This window comes from Dermacentor silvarum, chromosome 8 (genome assembly GCF_013339745.2).
Source record: "Dermacentor silvarum isolate Dsil-2018 chromosome 8, BIME_Dsil_1.4, whole genome shotgun sequence".
Classification (NCBI taxonomy): Eukaryota; Metazoa; Arthropoda; class Arachnida; order Ixodida; family Ixodidae; genus Dermacentor; species Dermacentor silvarum.
In genome coordinates, this window is record NC_051161.1 from 155,587,558 (window position 1) to 155,604,230 (window position 16,673).

The 16,673-nt window shown below is 46.3% G+C and overlaps 2 protein-coding genes across 2 annotated transcripts in view; one reads left to right on the forward strand and one right to left on the reverse strand.

The window, feature by feature from the left end:
• LOC119462516 (uncharacterized oxidoreductase YjmC) overlaps positions 1–16,673 on the forward strand; it is a 116,362-nt gene that overhangs the window by 94,337 nt on the left and 5,352 nt on the right. The window lies entirely within an intron of this gene.
• Positions 494–16,673, reverse strand: part of LOC119462888 (endoribonuclease Dicer) — a 35,539-nt gene continuing 19,359 nt past the window's right edge. The window contains exon 2 of the mRNA XM_049672172.1: positions 494–715. Within this exon, the coding sequence (XP_049528129.1) occupies positions 521–715 (195 nt within the window). The 3' untranslated portion in view covers positions 494–520. The remainder of the gene's footprint in view (positions 716–16,673) is intronic.

A 16,673-nucleotide genomic window follows, 5' to 3' on the forward strand; every position in this document is an offset into this window, starting at 1 on the left:
GAAACGCCAGCTGATATTCTCGGACGACATTTTTTTCCAGCTATGTTTAGATGATAAAATTGAGCCAGTATATTTGAGCATATAGATATTATTTACAGTAAGGTTTGTGCACATAAACGCCTAGAATATTGACCTTGACACCAATAGATATATATCAACCATGCTTTATTTGTACGTGCGATATTTTCAGATCACAAGCTAAGAGAGCAGTGATAATTACGACCACAACAAAAATTCCAAGCAACGCCGCAACTACCAGTGTACTGCAGTGTTCTAACAATATACTAATGTACAAATGTTGTGACTTGAAGTAATGTGAAAGAATGACAGAAAAGCAAATGACGAAATTCAGGAGTTAGAATACGAACAATATCATTGCAGTCACGTCCAGCCGAAAACTATCTCGTTAAAAAAAATTACCATGATTGACAAGAATTCGTGTTTGCAAAATTGCCTACAAAGACGCAATACAAACACAGCCCAATGTCTCGCGTGACCTGAGAGCACTCATTGTGTATTTTCAGAAGAAATACAGCGCCGAATTTGCGGCGACTGCTGCGATCTCGTGGTCCACGTGCGGCTGCAGCAAGGGGTACACCGCGTGCCACGTGGCGCCCAGGTCCAGGTTCGAATCCAAGTAAACAGCGCCGATCAGCGCCTCGCAGGTGTCGGCCAGCGGCTTGGGCGGAACCTTTGACTCGTCGCCGGGGTAGTCCTGCGCATTGGCATAAAGCACGAGATGTTTGTCACGACGGAGCTTTACTAATTGAGCGGGTCATAGCGGGCTTCCCTATTTAGCTTAAGTACGTGCGGTTACGCCATGTTCCGGGAGCACACGTCTGACGTGCTACGAGAAATAACACGCCGTGCTTGTCATATAGCTTCGCTGCGGGTGCTTGGTTGACACGCACCGTGAATGCTCTCTTTCACATTTCTGTAATTAACCCAAAAATGAGGGAATTTGTTCGCGGCCACAACTATGCACCTGCGCCATCTCAAAGCGATGGCACATTTTACAGATCTCCTTCTGCGGGTAATTATTGTGCGGTTTGTGGAGTGCGGTCAACTGAACCGGCTTCTTGCGTGAGAGCTAAGCAGTATGGCCAGGACGTACGATGTCCAACATATTCGTATTGTAAGCTCTGCCTACAACCCAAGCCAGTGACAGCTCCGTGAATCATGGAGGAAGGAAAAAGATTGGGGGTGAGGTACCCACCGCGGCAGTCCATTGGCGATGGCGTCGCGCTGCTCTCGAGGTCGCGGGTTTCAACCCGGCTGCGGCGGCCACATTTTGATGGGGTCCATATGCAAAAACGCTCGGGTGTGTACGATTTGGGTGCAAGTTAACGAACGCCAGGTGGTCAATTGTTATTCTGCTGTCCCCCTCTACGGTGTGCCTCATAATCACATTGTCAACTTTATCTTTTTAATGACGCCAGGAAGCTAGGTGCGGCAAGCCAACTTTGACGCCACCTCTTCTTTCCTTCGACCCGCCGTGGTTGCTCAGTGGCTATGGTGTTGGGCTGCTGATCACGAGGTCGCGGGATCGAATCCCGGCCACGGCGGCCGCATTTCGATGGAGGCGAAATGCGAAAACACCCGTGTATTTAGATTTGGGTGCACGTTAAAGAACCACCGGTGGTCCAAATTTCCGGAGTCCCCCAATACGGCGTGCCTCATATTCAGAACTGGTTTTGGCACGTAAAACTCCATAATTTATTTTTTATTTTCTTTCCTTCGAAGCACTTACGCGAGTTCACACTTGGAAAATAAGCCCTATTTGGCTGCTGGACATTACAAGCCATTGTTTGATTCGGGGTATCTTTTAGTGACGCAGTCCTCACAATCTGCCCTAGCCACCCATTCTACTCTACCGCATACTCTCGCGTGCTTGGCGGCTAGTCATACATTACCGCTTCCCAATCATGTGTTAAAGGCCTAGTTTACTATAGTGACTTTTTCAATGTCATTAAAACAAGGCAGTGTTTTTAGTGTTTGTTCATTAATTCCTCAAAAACAAGAAGTCAGTGGGCAGCACTGGTATCCGAATGGCGGCTCAAACTATATATGAACAGCTGTTTCTCCTACGAATGTGACTGAAAAAGAGTACGGAATTTCCAAAGTCCAGTCGTTTTTTTTTTTCCTTAACCTCGATGGCAGCTGTTTGATAAAATGCCCGGAAATGAACCCAGAGGTCGTTCACATTAGCTTCCTCTCCAGCCTACATGCATGGCTAGGCAGTGCTTTCTGCCTTCGCTGAGCTGAACGTATGCCTCCCAATGACGGGAAAGCTTACTGGTTCATATAATTAAAACTATGTCGTTTTTACGTGCCAAATCCACCATTTTGATTATGAGGCACTCCGGAATAATTTGGACCCGCTGGGGTTCTTTCACGTGCGCGTAAATCTAAGTACACGTGTGTTTTCGCATTTCCCCCACATGGAAATGCGGCCGCCGTGGCCGGGATTCGATCCCGCGAACTCGTGCTTGGCAGCCCAACACCAAAGCACTAAGCAACCAGGGCGGGTGCTGGTTCATAGAATTAGCGCCACTCTGTTCTGCTGGCGTTTGATTGAGCGAAGTTCAATGAGAGCATGTGTTACAAGCCTGAGTATTTCAATTTCTATATTAATAGAACTGAAATGTGTTATGATTAATTCTTTCTGCAATTTTTTTAATATTACACAAGGTTTACTTCCCGAGATATTTACAAATGCCAGGCTGTAGCGAAAAACCTAAAACGTGGCTAGAGGAGAAATTGCCTAAAATCGAAAAATCATCTATCATCCAGTCCCACCTCGCGCTCACGGCAAAGCATGAGACATGTGCTGTCGTTAATGTTCGCAACAGCTGCTTGCTTTGGTGCTGTTTTGAAGTCCGCGGATACTATACCGAGCAGTAAATGTTGTTTGATTTCAGATGACGCCACAGCATTCGCACTGGTGACAGGTTTCCGATGGGCAATATTCTAGTAGTGTAGTTCTTCACTGCATCAGTAATTTACTACTTCGCTCTAGTACAGTGCGCGATGACGATGGTGAGCAAACGCCATCTAGATGCGGAGCAGACGACGCGGTGCGAATGAACATATTTACCGAGGCATTCACCCCTACTGCTGGATGAGGAGACTACCAGGAATTACTGCGAAAGAGTATCGATGAAGTGATACCCCGCTAGTCGCGTTCACGCAAACAGGGCTTATAGTTGCCTCGCCGAAACGTTTGCAGACGCTCAGTAGACGAAGCACCGTGGATGAACACATCTTGAGGGACGTTCGCCCTTCCTATTAGCTAAGAAGTCGAGTAGGTTCCACAGTGCGGCAAGGAACCGCTGAGAGAGTTGTATGCAGCCGCCGGAGATTGACTCCAAGCAATATAACCAACTCCAAGTTAATATAACCAGGCAGAACTGATAGTTGGACGAGTTGGTAGGTATTCATAGTGAAATATTTAGCGCGCACAATAGACAAAAACACAGTGAAAGTGAAGGAATACAGTGAAGGCGCTCGTGTGTCCATCTTCACTGTGTCCTTGTCTATTGTGCGCGCTAAATATTTCACTATGAATTAATATAACCAATTCTAGAGGAAAAGCACCCCACAGCGCCCATGCATTGAAAGCTGTAACCGCAAGGGCGCGCCATGTTGGTACTCTGCGCGGGCGTACAAGCTCAGACGACGACATGTAATTCAGACGACACGCGCAACCAACGCCATCCCGAGCCTCCATCAGTATGGTGGCGCCGTCTAATTCAGGCGCCTCAAAACGCACCGTTTCACGCACCGTTAATTTTGCATCAAATCTTTATAAGTAGCCATTGGATCTTTTTGAAGAATAAACGGAATGAACTTCACGCTTTCTCCATAGGCACGCGCTACGCGTAAATGCTTGCTTTTTGCATCATATTTTTTTATTATTTTAGCGTCACATAAATGAGAGGTAGCAACAGGGCGGCGCCTTTGCAGTAGCCACATTTCTCGCACAGCTTTCCCTCTATAGTTAGTAGACTAACTGTATGCCTCCAAGATTAGCTGAGCGGACAGTCGTGCGCAGCCATACAGGACTAGAGGAGGAGACAAGCGTTCCCCTGTCCTTTCCTCTTCCCACCTCGCGCGTTCTTGATCACGTGACCTCAGACATCGGGCGCGAGGGAACACGGCGCGCATCCAGCCACTATCCTCATATCACCCGTGCACGGTTTCCTTCGCACCCGCAGCAAGCGGCCATATAGCGCGCGGTACGCGATAGGATCTTGTCACACTTGGATTTAAACGAAACATTACGGCGATGACGACGACGACGGTAAAAGTTCGCCTGTCATCATCATCATCATCATCAGCCTATATTTATGTCCACTGCAGGACGAAGGCCTCTCCCTGCGATCTCCAATTAACCCTGTCTTGCGCTACCTGATTCCAATTTGCGCCTGCGAATTTCCTAACTTCATCATCCCATCTGGTTTTCTGCCGACCTCGACTGCGCTTCCCTTCTCTTGGTATCCATTATGTAACCCTAATGGTCCACCGGTTATCCATCCTACGCATTACATGGCCTGCCCAGCTCCATTTCTTCCGCTTAATGTCAACTAGAATATCGGCTGCCCCCGTTTGTTTTCTGATCCACACCGCTCTCTTCCTGTCTCCCAACGTTAGTCCTAAGATTTTTCTTTCCATTGCTATTTGTGCGGTCCTTAACTTGTTCTCGGGCTTCTTTGTTAACCTCCAAGTTTCTGCCCCATATGTTAGCACCGGTAGAATGGAATGATTGTACACTTTTCTTTTCAACGACAGTGGTAAGCTCCCAGTCAGGATTTGGCAATGCCTGCCGTATGCACTCCAACCCAATTTTATTCTTTTGTGAATTTCTTTCTCATGATCAGGGTCCCCTGTGAGTAATTGACCTAGATAAACGTACTCCTTTAGATTCTAGAAGCTGACTGGCGATCCTGAATTCTTGTTCTCTTGCCAGGCTATTGAACATTATCTTTGTCTTCTGCATATTCATCTTCAACCCAATTCTTACACTTTCTCGAGTAAGGTCCTCAATCATTTGTTGTAATTCGTCCCCATTGTTGCTGAATAGGACAATGTCATCTGCAAACCGAAGGTTGCTGAGATATTTCCCGTTGATCCTCACTCCTAATCCTTCCCAGTCTAAGAGCTTGAATACTTCTAAGCATGCAGTGAATAGCATTGGAGAGATTGTGTCTCCTTGCCTGACCGCTTTCTTGATAGGTAACTTTTTGATAGTTCGGTTGTAGTGTCCCTATAATTGCTATCGCAATAAATTGAATTTAATACTGGGCGACATACTAATTTAATACGTGTCAAAACCACGATATTATTATGAGGCGCGCCATAGTGGGGGACACCGGATTAATTTTGACCACAAGGGGATATCCTAATGTGCCCCCAATGCACGCGAAACAAGCGTTCTTGCATTTCGCCCCATCGAAATGCGGCCGCTGCGGGCGGGATTTGATCCCGCGACCTCGTGCTTAGCAGCGCAACACTAGAGCAGCTAAGCCACCGCGGAGTTTGTATCACAATAAAAGGATTACATATATTACATATATTTAGGCACTACACTTGGCCTGAGGGCTTCTAACTTTGGAGGTGCGAGCTGGGCGTCCACGGCCTTAGCGCAAACGCGCCTCGAGCGACCCGTCCGATTGTTAGCTCAACAAAACCCTACTGGTTGGGTAATTACCGTAGAGTGGGCACAACTGGTCTAGTGGTTATGGGTGTTATATTCATGATACAAGGACTCTGGCAGCGCAATCAAATAGTATGTTCTATTGCACTTGTGGCGCCCGACGTTTAAGTGCCCGTGACGCCGAACTGCAAACTTTCTTAGAGCAGCGGTCCGAACACTCGGCCTTCTATATAATTACTCTCGGGTGTTTTGCTCAGCGCCATATTTGAGAACAAAACTTTCAGACAGCCATTTGCAGAAAGCACCGCGTTTATGACTTCATCAACGGTTATCAAGTCGGTTATTATCGACCTTTTTTATTGGCGTTTTGATGACAAGCCGACATGCAGACACCCTAGAAGACCACATTTATCGTAATTTATGAGATTTCATTCGCGTCTAGTATTGTGCAGTAAATAGCTTTCGAATGAGCTTAATGTTTCTGAGCAGCCGACTTTACCATATGCGGTTGTGTACTGATTTCCTTGCACAGAGTTTTATAGAATAATTTAATTGAGTTTGAGTTTATTAATCACATGAAGATTTGTACATTGGTATGATATAAAGGTGGGGCCCTATAACTCTCGCAGGAGTTGTGGAAGGGGCCCGTATGTTATATGCTGTTATATAAAGACTAGAGCGCGCGCGAAAAAGAATGTGTGAGACAGTACAAATATGGTACATACTCATGAAGCAAGTGACGCGAGCATAAAACAGCGAAGATTAGTTTTGTAGCTGATAAATGGCTGTTGTGCTGTAAGATCTGTGGTAACTTATTCCAGAGCTGCGATACGGTATGCGAGAATGTAAATGATCCATAATTAGTGCGAGATTTAGGAACGGTTAAAGTTTTCGAGGTGACTTATCGTAGAGGATATGTGGTATTTTGATAATTAATTTTTACAGAAGGACATAGTACGGTTTTGTACATGATTTTATAGAGCAAAACGAGAATGTGGTAATCAATGCAATGTTTCACCGGTAGTATGTTAAGTAATGGGTAGGCGAATGTGATTGAGTCCGTTCTTTTTGGGAAGAGGATAGCTCGAAGAGCTGTATTTTGTGCTGCAATAATTGGCAATAAAGTGGTGGGGTACGTGAGTTCGTATATGGTAATAGCGAATGCGTAATATGCGAATGTATAAAACTGACATAAAGTGTACGGAGTGTGTTCAAAGGGAAGATGTCACGTAGTTTATACAGTATTGGGATTTTCTTATAGTTGGTTAGTGTAGTTTCGTGGATATGTTTATGCCATTGTAGTTGACTGTCGAGGTAGACGCCCAAAAATTTTGTCTCGTTAACCCTTTCCAAAGAAGAGCTGTTGAAGTTTAATGTTTTAGTGTTCATTAGTCGGGTGTTTTTTGCAGTGAATACCATATAGTTACTTTCTTTGTGTTTGCGAGAAGACAGTTAGATTGAAGCCAGTTAGATAGTCTTAGCAGGACATCATTGCCTTTTTGTAAAGATCTGTTTCCGTATTAGCTGTCAGGAAAATATTGGTATCGTCCGGGTATAAAATGCAGTCTTCTGAGAGATAGTCGGGTAAATCGTTGATGTATGCTACAAAAAGAAAAGGTCCTAATATGGATCCCTGGGGAATTCCGCTGTTAGCTATCATTTGGGATGACGACACATTGCCAACCACTACGTACTGCTGCCGGTTTTTCAAATATGTGCTAATTAGGCTTAGGGGCGCTCCACGAATACCATACTTTTCAAGTTTTTTTAGCAATATGTCGTGGTTAACAAGATCAAAAGCCTTGGTTAGGTCCATGAAATACCCATGGTTAATAATTGTCTTTCTATGTTTATTTTAGTTCTTTCCACAATGTTAATTAACGCTGTCTCAGTCGACTTACTTTCTATATATCCGTATTGCTCTTTAGCATAAACGTTGTGCACTGTGAAAAACTTATCTAATCGGGCTAGCACTACTCTCTCAAACTAAAAATTCAACTAAAAATCTCAAAAATTACTAGGGGGAACTACTGCCCTAATGTTTACGGGAACTGCAAGCAACACAAGATTCCCAGCCAGCATGGGAATCGTGGGCAGTACATGGATTTGGCTAAACTTTGTCCTTCTGACTTCAAAAAGCTTCGTGACTATGTAAACTCGTCATTTTCAAGAAAGTATACTGTGCAATACATCATTAATTAAATAGCCCTTAATAAGTTGTCCGAAAGTAGAATTCGAACACAGGACCTCTAGCACATAAGCTCGATGTGGAAACCATTGCGCCACGGGCGCATACATGGACAAGGGGCAAAGAACGCCCTTAGGAATTTGTCGCAGCAAGCCATTGCGTTTCGATTTGGCCACCTCGACAGGTAGGACCACTGCAATTGTGCGTGTTCGCAAAGTCGTCTGCACTTAGAAAGTATACATTGTTCTGCAATTTAGATCAATGTAGGCAAATAACGCATAGTGAACAAAGCCACCCGAGCGTCTGAATCCACAAGCACGAAGGTCAGACAAATCCATGTGCTACCCATCATTCCCATCGTGCCATTCATATATGGTGGCTGAAGGTGATTGCAGCGCCAGAGCTCTATCAATATTGTAGGAAACTTGTCCCGCCTACCGCGTTTTCCGAAGGCTGCGCACGTAGTTGACGATGGTGTCGCTGAGTGTCGCCGACCCCGATCGCAGCAACCGCTGCCAGCCGTGGCGGGTGGCAATGAGGCCGAGCGAGTAGTTGGAGTCGATGCGTGATCGCGCATCGTTGCAGTGAGCGCGGACACAGCGGGTGGATGCAGCAGTACAGCTTGGCCGCCAGGAAGTACTTGAGCAGCGCGTCACCGAGCGTGTCCATGGGATGCATGCAGGCCGGAACCTTGCGCTCGGCCGCCGGGAACGAATGGTGGGTGAAGGCCATCAGCAGAAAACCTGCAGGAAGGTGCGAAATATCTAGGGTGAGTCACCATCGCCTAATAGAGACGTCATATGAACATACTCGGAAGAATGCAGGGCCTGTCGCATTCAAGCGGAGTTTCAAACCCCACATGCTTGAAGCTGTGACCCACAGCGGCGGCTCAGTGGTCGTAGCCTGCTTTTGCTGAGAACAAAGTCGTGGGTTTTGATTCTCTGCCGCGGCAGTGGCGTCCCGACTTATAGGCGCAATAAAACACCCCAAGATTTGGGCGCACGTTAAGGCGCCACGCCTCGGGTATGGTGAAAAAACAGAGTCCACGGATGGCATACGCTGCTGTGAATATCTCAGCCAAGTTTTGCCAGTCGTGCGCGTCGCGGCGAAGTCGCCTTTCTCTCAAACGCTCTCATTTCACCACAAGTCTGCTCCTCGCTCTTTTCGGACGCTTTATTTCGTCATATAGACGATTCCCATACGCGGCTGCAATGTCCAATAGCTTGAAAAAATAGTCAGTTTCACCCGACCGGCGGAGCATCGATTGCGATAGCAAATTAGCAGACAGCCATACGAAGTAAGGATGTACTTTTATCGAACTTATCGACTTGTAAACATTCGATTGGTAACTAAATTAACAAGAATAGTGTCAACGCGTACAGCAAACATGAACACATCACACTCGATGACCGCGGACACCTACTGTCAAGACGCTGCCGTGAGGAAACGAGGCAGCAGCAGAGAACGAAGTGACCTTCGTGCGGTCTATCGCTTCAACGCAAACTGAACGCCGAGAACACACAGCACGCACAAAGCTACGAGCCGCCGACGCCCCAATAGAGTCTGCCGTGCGACCGCCACATACGCAGTTGGAGCCGGAGTAGAATGCCGCCCACCTTCCCTCCCCCGGTGCCTCGCGACGTTGGGTGCCTCGCGCGCGACGGGACGCGGCGCACATCCTGCCAGCTTTCCTCCCTTTCGCGCGGGCGAGATTGAGCAGCGATCGTCAGCTCCCCTCGCATGCTTTCACTCGCACATACAGCGTAGGGCGCGCGGCGACGGTGTTATCGCCCTGGACATATTTATTACGGAACCTCACGGCGACGGCGACGACGACGGCAATGGCGACCGCATAAATCCGCCTAGAGTGTCCATATAATTGCTATCGCAATGAAATAGCTTCCAAAAGGGTGTTTGTATCGGAGCGCTTCTTCCTGCTGTTACTGTGTATATTTGTTGATGAAGGTCAATAAACAGCTGAAGTAAGTGAAAATGTGCTTTCAAATTTCGCTATAACTACGTACTTCCGGAAGAGGCTGACAATCGCCTGCTCACGCTGGGCCATGGCAGCCCGCCTACGAAATAATTGTTGGCCACCCTGGACCACTATATTGTACGCGTTCGAAAAGCCGACTTTAGGTTTCGCCTCACGCCATTGTCCGCTTACTGGTGTCGTAGTCATCGAGTCTCACAAAATTTCAGCTAGTTTTGAACGCTCAACTAGCCTCGATCCACGCGAAACTTAAGGTCAGACCATACTCACGCTTGCCAGCGCGCGATCACTCGTGGCCACTCCGGATAGACGTCTTGTCAGACTAATTGATAGCGCTTGAAAATACACAAGTTGGATGGGGCTCCTATCTGCCGGTCAAGCTAGTGAAGGACAAAGCCGGTATGCACCACGTGGCATGGTCAGACTGCTGCATATGAGGGCGAAGCACGTACTCTAGTCTTGAGCACAAAGCAAAAGCTGCGCATAATGGTTCTATGTAGCTGAGGTCTGTAGACCGCAGCCGCCGCGGGGTGCCGCGACGAGTCCACTGGCTAAGCGTACTTCGGCTCGCTGAGGACAACGGCGTTTGGCTTAGGTTTGGCGCATGATAACCGCCAAAATCGGAAGCGGCGTAACAACCAAAACCAAATTTGAACTGCGGGCCACGGTGACGACAACGGCGTTTGGCTTAGGTTTGGCGCATCACCGTAATGTGCTTCGATGCAAAAATAGCTCACTTTCGCACATTTTCTGTCCTGTCGTTGCGTGATTAAGTCAGAAATCTATCAGCAGCACTCGGTCTTGAAGGTAAAGAAAGCGGCACATAGGCCGTTCTATCCGTTGTCTCCGCCTAGAGACAAACATTATGAGAAATGTTACAGATTGTTGTAGTGAATTTCCTTTTTACGAGCAACTTACGAACGCAAATTATCTACACACATTGTCATTGTTAAAGCTTAAAGATGCATCTTGAACATCGTAATTTCATTGTCAAGTTATTGTCACTTTAACTTCTCATTTACTTTATGCTATGAAAGTTCACACTTCACCTAGAAAACTTGTTCCAATCGTACATGCATATTGCATATTTATGGATGCGAAACATTATGCGGATACCATGTCCAGTGGAATTCGCTTTCGACGAGCTTTCTTTCGTGTTTGCGAGGAGCGCTTGTTCTTTTTTATAGCGACGACTTGCAAGTGTATATGTTAGACTCATTTTCACCGAGATTTGTCTCCATCCGCATAAACTTGTGACACTGCAATGTGGAGATTCCACGAATCACGGCGAAGTATAGACGACGGCAAAATTACGACTATAGAAAAACAACGAAATATAACGACAAAGGCTGAGATCTGCGTGACAATAAAGGCGTAGTGACATTCTAATGATGACGTCAGCGTGACGACAATTACATGACGACACTGTCATGACGAAGGCGTAACAGCACGCTGCCATGACAACAATAGTAGGACGCCATGGAGCTGATTACACGGCAACGACGGTACTATGGCGACGACACAATGACAAGATAGTATAATATGGCGATGGCATGAATCGATAAAATGGCGACTGCAAAAACTAGGAAGCGTCACGACGACCGGTTGGCGACGACAAAATGACGAGACTGCACGATTACGATGGTGTGACAACGACCGCATAAACAACGAACGAATGGTGATGGCGTGACGACCAAAATGACGACCTATAGATTGATAATGGCCCGCATGACAAACGGCGTAGTGGCGGTGACGAAAACGATGACGACGGCATGGGAACAATCGAATGACATTTCAGGCGATGAAGTGATGCACCGGCATAACGATAACGGCGTGTTTGGTTGAACCGCGCGTCTGCTTTTGCCTACATCACCTGCCCTCAGGCCGCCTTGGTTCGCACTACGTCCGGGATGAGCGTACTGCACGAAACTGCAGCCATTGGTAAAGAGGGAAAGAGTGAAGAAAGCTTACCTTAAAATAAACGTCTCCGTTCCTTTATCCGCGCAATGATTTTTTTTAACACGAAAGTGTGTTTATGCCGGGGTCCACCAAGACTTCACTGACGTATTTCCGTCACGGATATGACGTTCTTACAATGTACACGAACATAATACAAAGAAAGAACCAGAAGAAAAAGTTCCACAAACATGCAAAATTTGGAAATCGAACCCACGACCTCTCGGTCCGCCGACGATAGATCGCCGAGCGTTTAACCCATTGCGCCACAAACGCATTTGCCAGAGAGCTACACAGACGCGCCTTATATATCTAACACTCCTCCGTGTACCCGCGCTCTTGCTCGGGGCGGTGCCGCCGCCTACGAGCAGAAAAGAGAAGTACTGCATTATGACACTAACGCGCACCGACAGTGAACGCTTCAGGGGTCTCAGCACTACGACGCCTCGATGCCAGCATTCGAAGGGACGCTGGCATCAAGAAGCACTACCAACGCCAGGTGGCGTTCACCGTACTCAGCACAGCGGAGCGTGGCCTCCGCAATTAGCTCTGAAAATGTTTCTGAAGTTGATCGCGGAGGCTGCAATTACGACGCGCTGTACGCGCGATTTGACCGGTGACGATTCAGTTACGTGCTTTGTCTTGCGCGTTGTATAGTGTGTCAGTTACGTGCTTCGTCTTTCGCGTTGTGCTAGCGTGTGCAGCGTAGTGCAGCTTCCATATGCACGACGGTTGCTCATGGTCATCGACGTTGGTAGTCGTGATGGAGGAGACGTGCCACCAGGCGTCAGCGGGGTGCATCAACGCCTAAGGGCGCTTTAGCCACAAAACCCAATAGACATTATATATCAATGTGCAATAAACATTACACTACTTCTGTGAAGACACGTTTCACTTTCGTGTTCTATACCGATTCCTATATAAGAGGGATCACCACATTTTCTTTCTTTTTTTTTTATAAGCCATTTGTGATGGTTCACCTACCAAAGACGTGATGTTTTAGCAATGGAGCCACTCGTCTAACTTTTCACTTATTGTTAAAGATTTTCCACAAAGCTGTATTCTATGCCCTCTATTATTTTTAATCTATATTAATGACTTCCCTCCATCTTTCTCACTCTAAATGTAGTTCATATGCAGACGATTAGAGCACTGCACGGGCCGAGTTTTCAGCCCGAGCCCGATCAAAACGTTTATGGCGAGACCCGGGCCCGGCCCGGGCCCGGAAATAATCTATGTTACCCTCCTGGCCCGGCCCGCCACCCCTTTACCTTAGGCCCGAGCCCGGCTCGAAACTGGCCCGAACCCGGCCCGAGACCGAAAAATACATGTTTTTCAGAGTTGAGACACCCGAGAATAACTCGCTGCATGTTACATGCACACCACCAGAAAGCCCGCGCCCGGCCCGAGCCATGAAAAAACTGCTCTACCCGGCCCGGCCCGGGCTTTCGGGTAAGCCCGAGCCCATGCAGTGCTCTACAGACGATGCTCTTCTCTTTTGTCATGAATTACATTTCAACATTCTCATTTCTAGTTTACAAAATGTCGTGACCTCTTTTTGAGGGGGGGGGGGGAGAAGCGGGGGGGGGGGGGGAATCTAGCTCTCCATTAATTCTTCCACATCCTATTACATGCCTTCATGCACCACACGGGAAGTTCGCCCTTTTCCCGTCGCTTCATGAAAACAATCAGTCTAATCGCGCTAGTTCTGCCAGAGCCATAGTTTATGCTAAATTGAGATTTCATCATCACATCTCCCCAGTGTGAAAAAGAAATATCCTACTACATATGGGCACTTTTTTGGCTTAGGTTTCATTTTAGACTACAAATACTAACCACTTCATGTTATGCATTTGTGCACAGCCATATTAATTATTCCGTCGTAAGTTTGGGTGATTCCAATTTGGTTTATCTATGTTATTTCATTAAACTTAACAAACAAGCTACTCTGGTTGCTACATTCGCACCTCGGGCAGCTCCCCACTTTTACGCAACTTAATCCCTTGCTGTCATGTCTTTATTATACCATGGGCCCTATGTCCTTCAAGGTCTATCACCCTATTATTGTTCAGCCATCTTTGCAGAACACATGTTTCCCAGTACTAACTATACTTTATCTGCCTATCTTGCGGGCTGAAGAGATCGCGCCACTTACAGGGTTTCTTATCGCAACGCTTTAAGTGTCAGTAGGAGAGCAATAACTTCTCTTTAATTGTTGAAAATAATATTGAAATTATTTTTTTAAATTACACATGCCCACACTTTGATTTTCTTTTCTTTTGCTCCATTACATTGTTAAATTGCATCTCTGATTCGCTTGAAACAATTATCCTCTTCTGTATATTACTTGCGCAGGAGTTCCCGTCCACGCCAAGTCACCTTGGGGCCTGCTTTTGTATTTTTATGTAATTCTATTTATGATGTATATCCTTTAACTAAAGTTGAACTTTGCAACTTTGCCATTTGATTTCGAATAAATGAGCCGTCAGAGATATAAGCACAAAATACTGACGTCTCCTTTCAATAACATGAACAGTATTTTGCGTATGTATTATACATCGCTGTTTCATTAGTACCTTCAGTATTTCTCACATTTCACTGCGCTGAAATATGCAAGAAATAAACTTGTTTTCTGTTATTTCAGGGCCAGTGCTTTGTTGCAATCAACCCAGCCACATTTGCTCCTGGCTTTGTAGACCGAATGCAGGACCTCATGAATATGGCGCGGTCACAGGAACGGGTAAGAATTAAGTGGTTGTCCTAAAATTAGTGGAACATCGAGAGACATGCGTCGACAAGTGCCGTAAAAGTGCTAGGAGCGAAGTTTTTCGGTCATTGTTATTTGTGTCCAAAGGTTCAATGCAGCTTCAGAAACAATTTCTGGTATAGGAGAGTATGAGGGCTCTTTGAAGTTTGGCAGTAATTCACGACCGTGCAAGAAGACCAGTTTCGTCTTATACGAAAACGCTGGTAAAACCTTTAAATGCAATATTCTAACTATATTATTGCGTTCTAAGCAGGGGACGCAGTATCTCATAGTTCCAGCTATGATGCAGATTTTGTAGCTAAATTCTCTCATTCCATTCATGTTCCCGTATACTCGTCAGATGCACGTAAATCAAATTCGCAGCAAATGCAAAACAAAAAGGTGCATTAACACTCCAAAGCATGGTATTTCAGAAATGCTGGAATACTTCAAATCAAAATCACTTTATTTCAGGGAATTTCCTGCGGAGACAGAGACTAAAGGCTGAAACAGCCTGACAAGGCCCCTGCCCCCGTTCAGTTCATACAGCATTTACTCGTACAATAACGTACACAATGAGGTGCACATTATATAAAAATTGAAGTTGCACTCAATGTACAGCCGAAGGAAAAAAAAGTGAATTATAGTACATCTAATAACAAGTATGAGATGCATACATATGCACACAGATCACGCAGATAGTTATATACATATACACAATGTCCACACAGGATTCATGTGTTAGATAGCTAGTAGGCCTTTTTATGGTGTTACAAATATCTAAAGAATGATTATGCACCAGTACACTGTGCGTACAAAAGAGAAACTTTGACCTAGTAGCCAAGAAATGCGAATGCTCTATTGCTAATAAGGCAGGAAGAATCACTTGGATGACAAGGAGTAACAACTTCTGTCCAAAAATTTCTTTCGAAGCTAACATGCTAACTAATTGGTTGAATGGTAGTAAGTAAGTAGTGCAAGACATTCATCAAAAGCAGTAGGACTTTGCACAATCGGCACATCAGGCATCCAAAGAAAACGAGCTCTCATAAATTGTAATTTTGTAAGCATGAAAAATGTGTGACATTCATCTGGCCTAATGAAAGGTATCAATCTGTGGTGGCCCTTTTCACAAGTTCCTGGAGGCGTGGCACTAACCCTGACGCAGCATTCGTAATAACCACACTGCGACGTTAATCGTCAGTCAAAGCCTGTTGTTCCACATATTCGTAACATTTTCATTCATCGTAAGAATCCTCACGTCAAGTCTACGTGCCTCAGTCGCTTCACAGGTGGCACGCTCGAGAACTGTCTGAGCGTAGAGTGATCGGTTGGTTTTTCTTCAAGTGATGGCAGCCATCATAATGATATGTGAATCTTGATCTGCTCAGAATTTTGAATTTCATTCTGTTTTGACATATTTCGTTTATGTCCGTGCTGTTTTAGGATCTATGGTTTAGAAATGTCTGGTTAACCCTCCTGATTTTCTTCTCTCCTATGTTCTCTCTCACTCGGCCACATACACTTGGGGGGTTTTGCACAAAGTTGCCACCGTTTACCTACAACACAGACCTGTCATCATTGAAGCAGTAATCCAAATGGAGCGTCTGTATCTTGTCGGGATATGGGGGATGCCCAACGGCCCTCTGCCTCGACACACCGAGTACTGCGGTTGGCGCATGCCTGCGCATCAACCGCGGTGCGGTACAAGCTCAAGGAAACAATAGACGACAACCACGTCTACACGTACTCGTAAAGCATTTATTACGACTGCAACTAACACTTCGAGCAGGCCAGCTAGCTATAGTTGACATTGCTGAGGGTTCCCTCGAAGAGAATAATACACTAGGTAAAGAAGGGCTTCCGACTTACAACTGAGGAATACGAATCGTGCCGCGGCACGAACGCAGTTGACTGCGGAAATACGGGAGCGGCGGCGGAGACTTCCGCTATCACCGCTTGCTGGGGACCAAAGAGAGTCGGGCGATGTCAGCGGGATCTCACGTGACCCACCCGGTGGCGCTGATAGCGCTTGCGATTTAAAGTCCCTGTAGGGACCTTATTGCGATTCCCGTTCGCCGCCTGCGGAAGGAAAGTTTCCCCTCTCCCAACTCTCCCTGGCGCGCATGCGCCT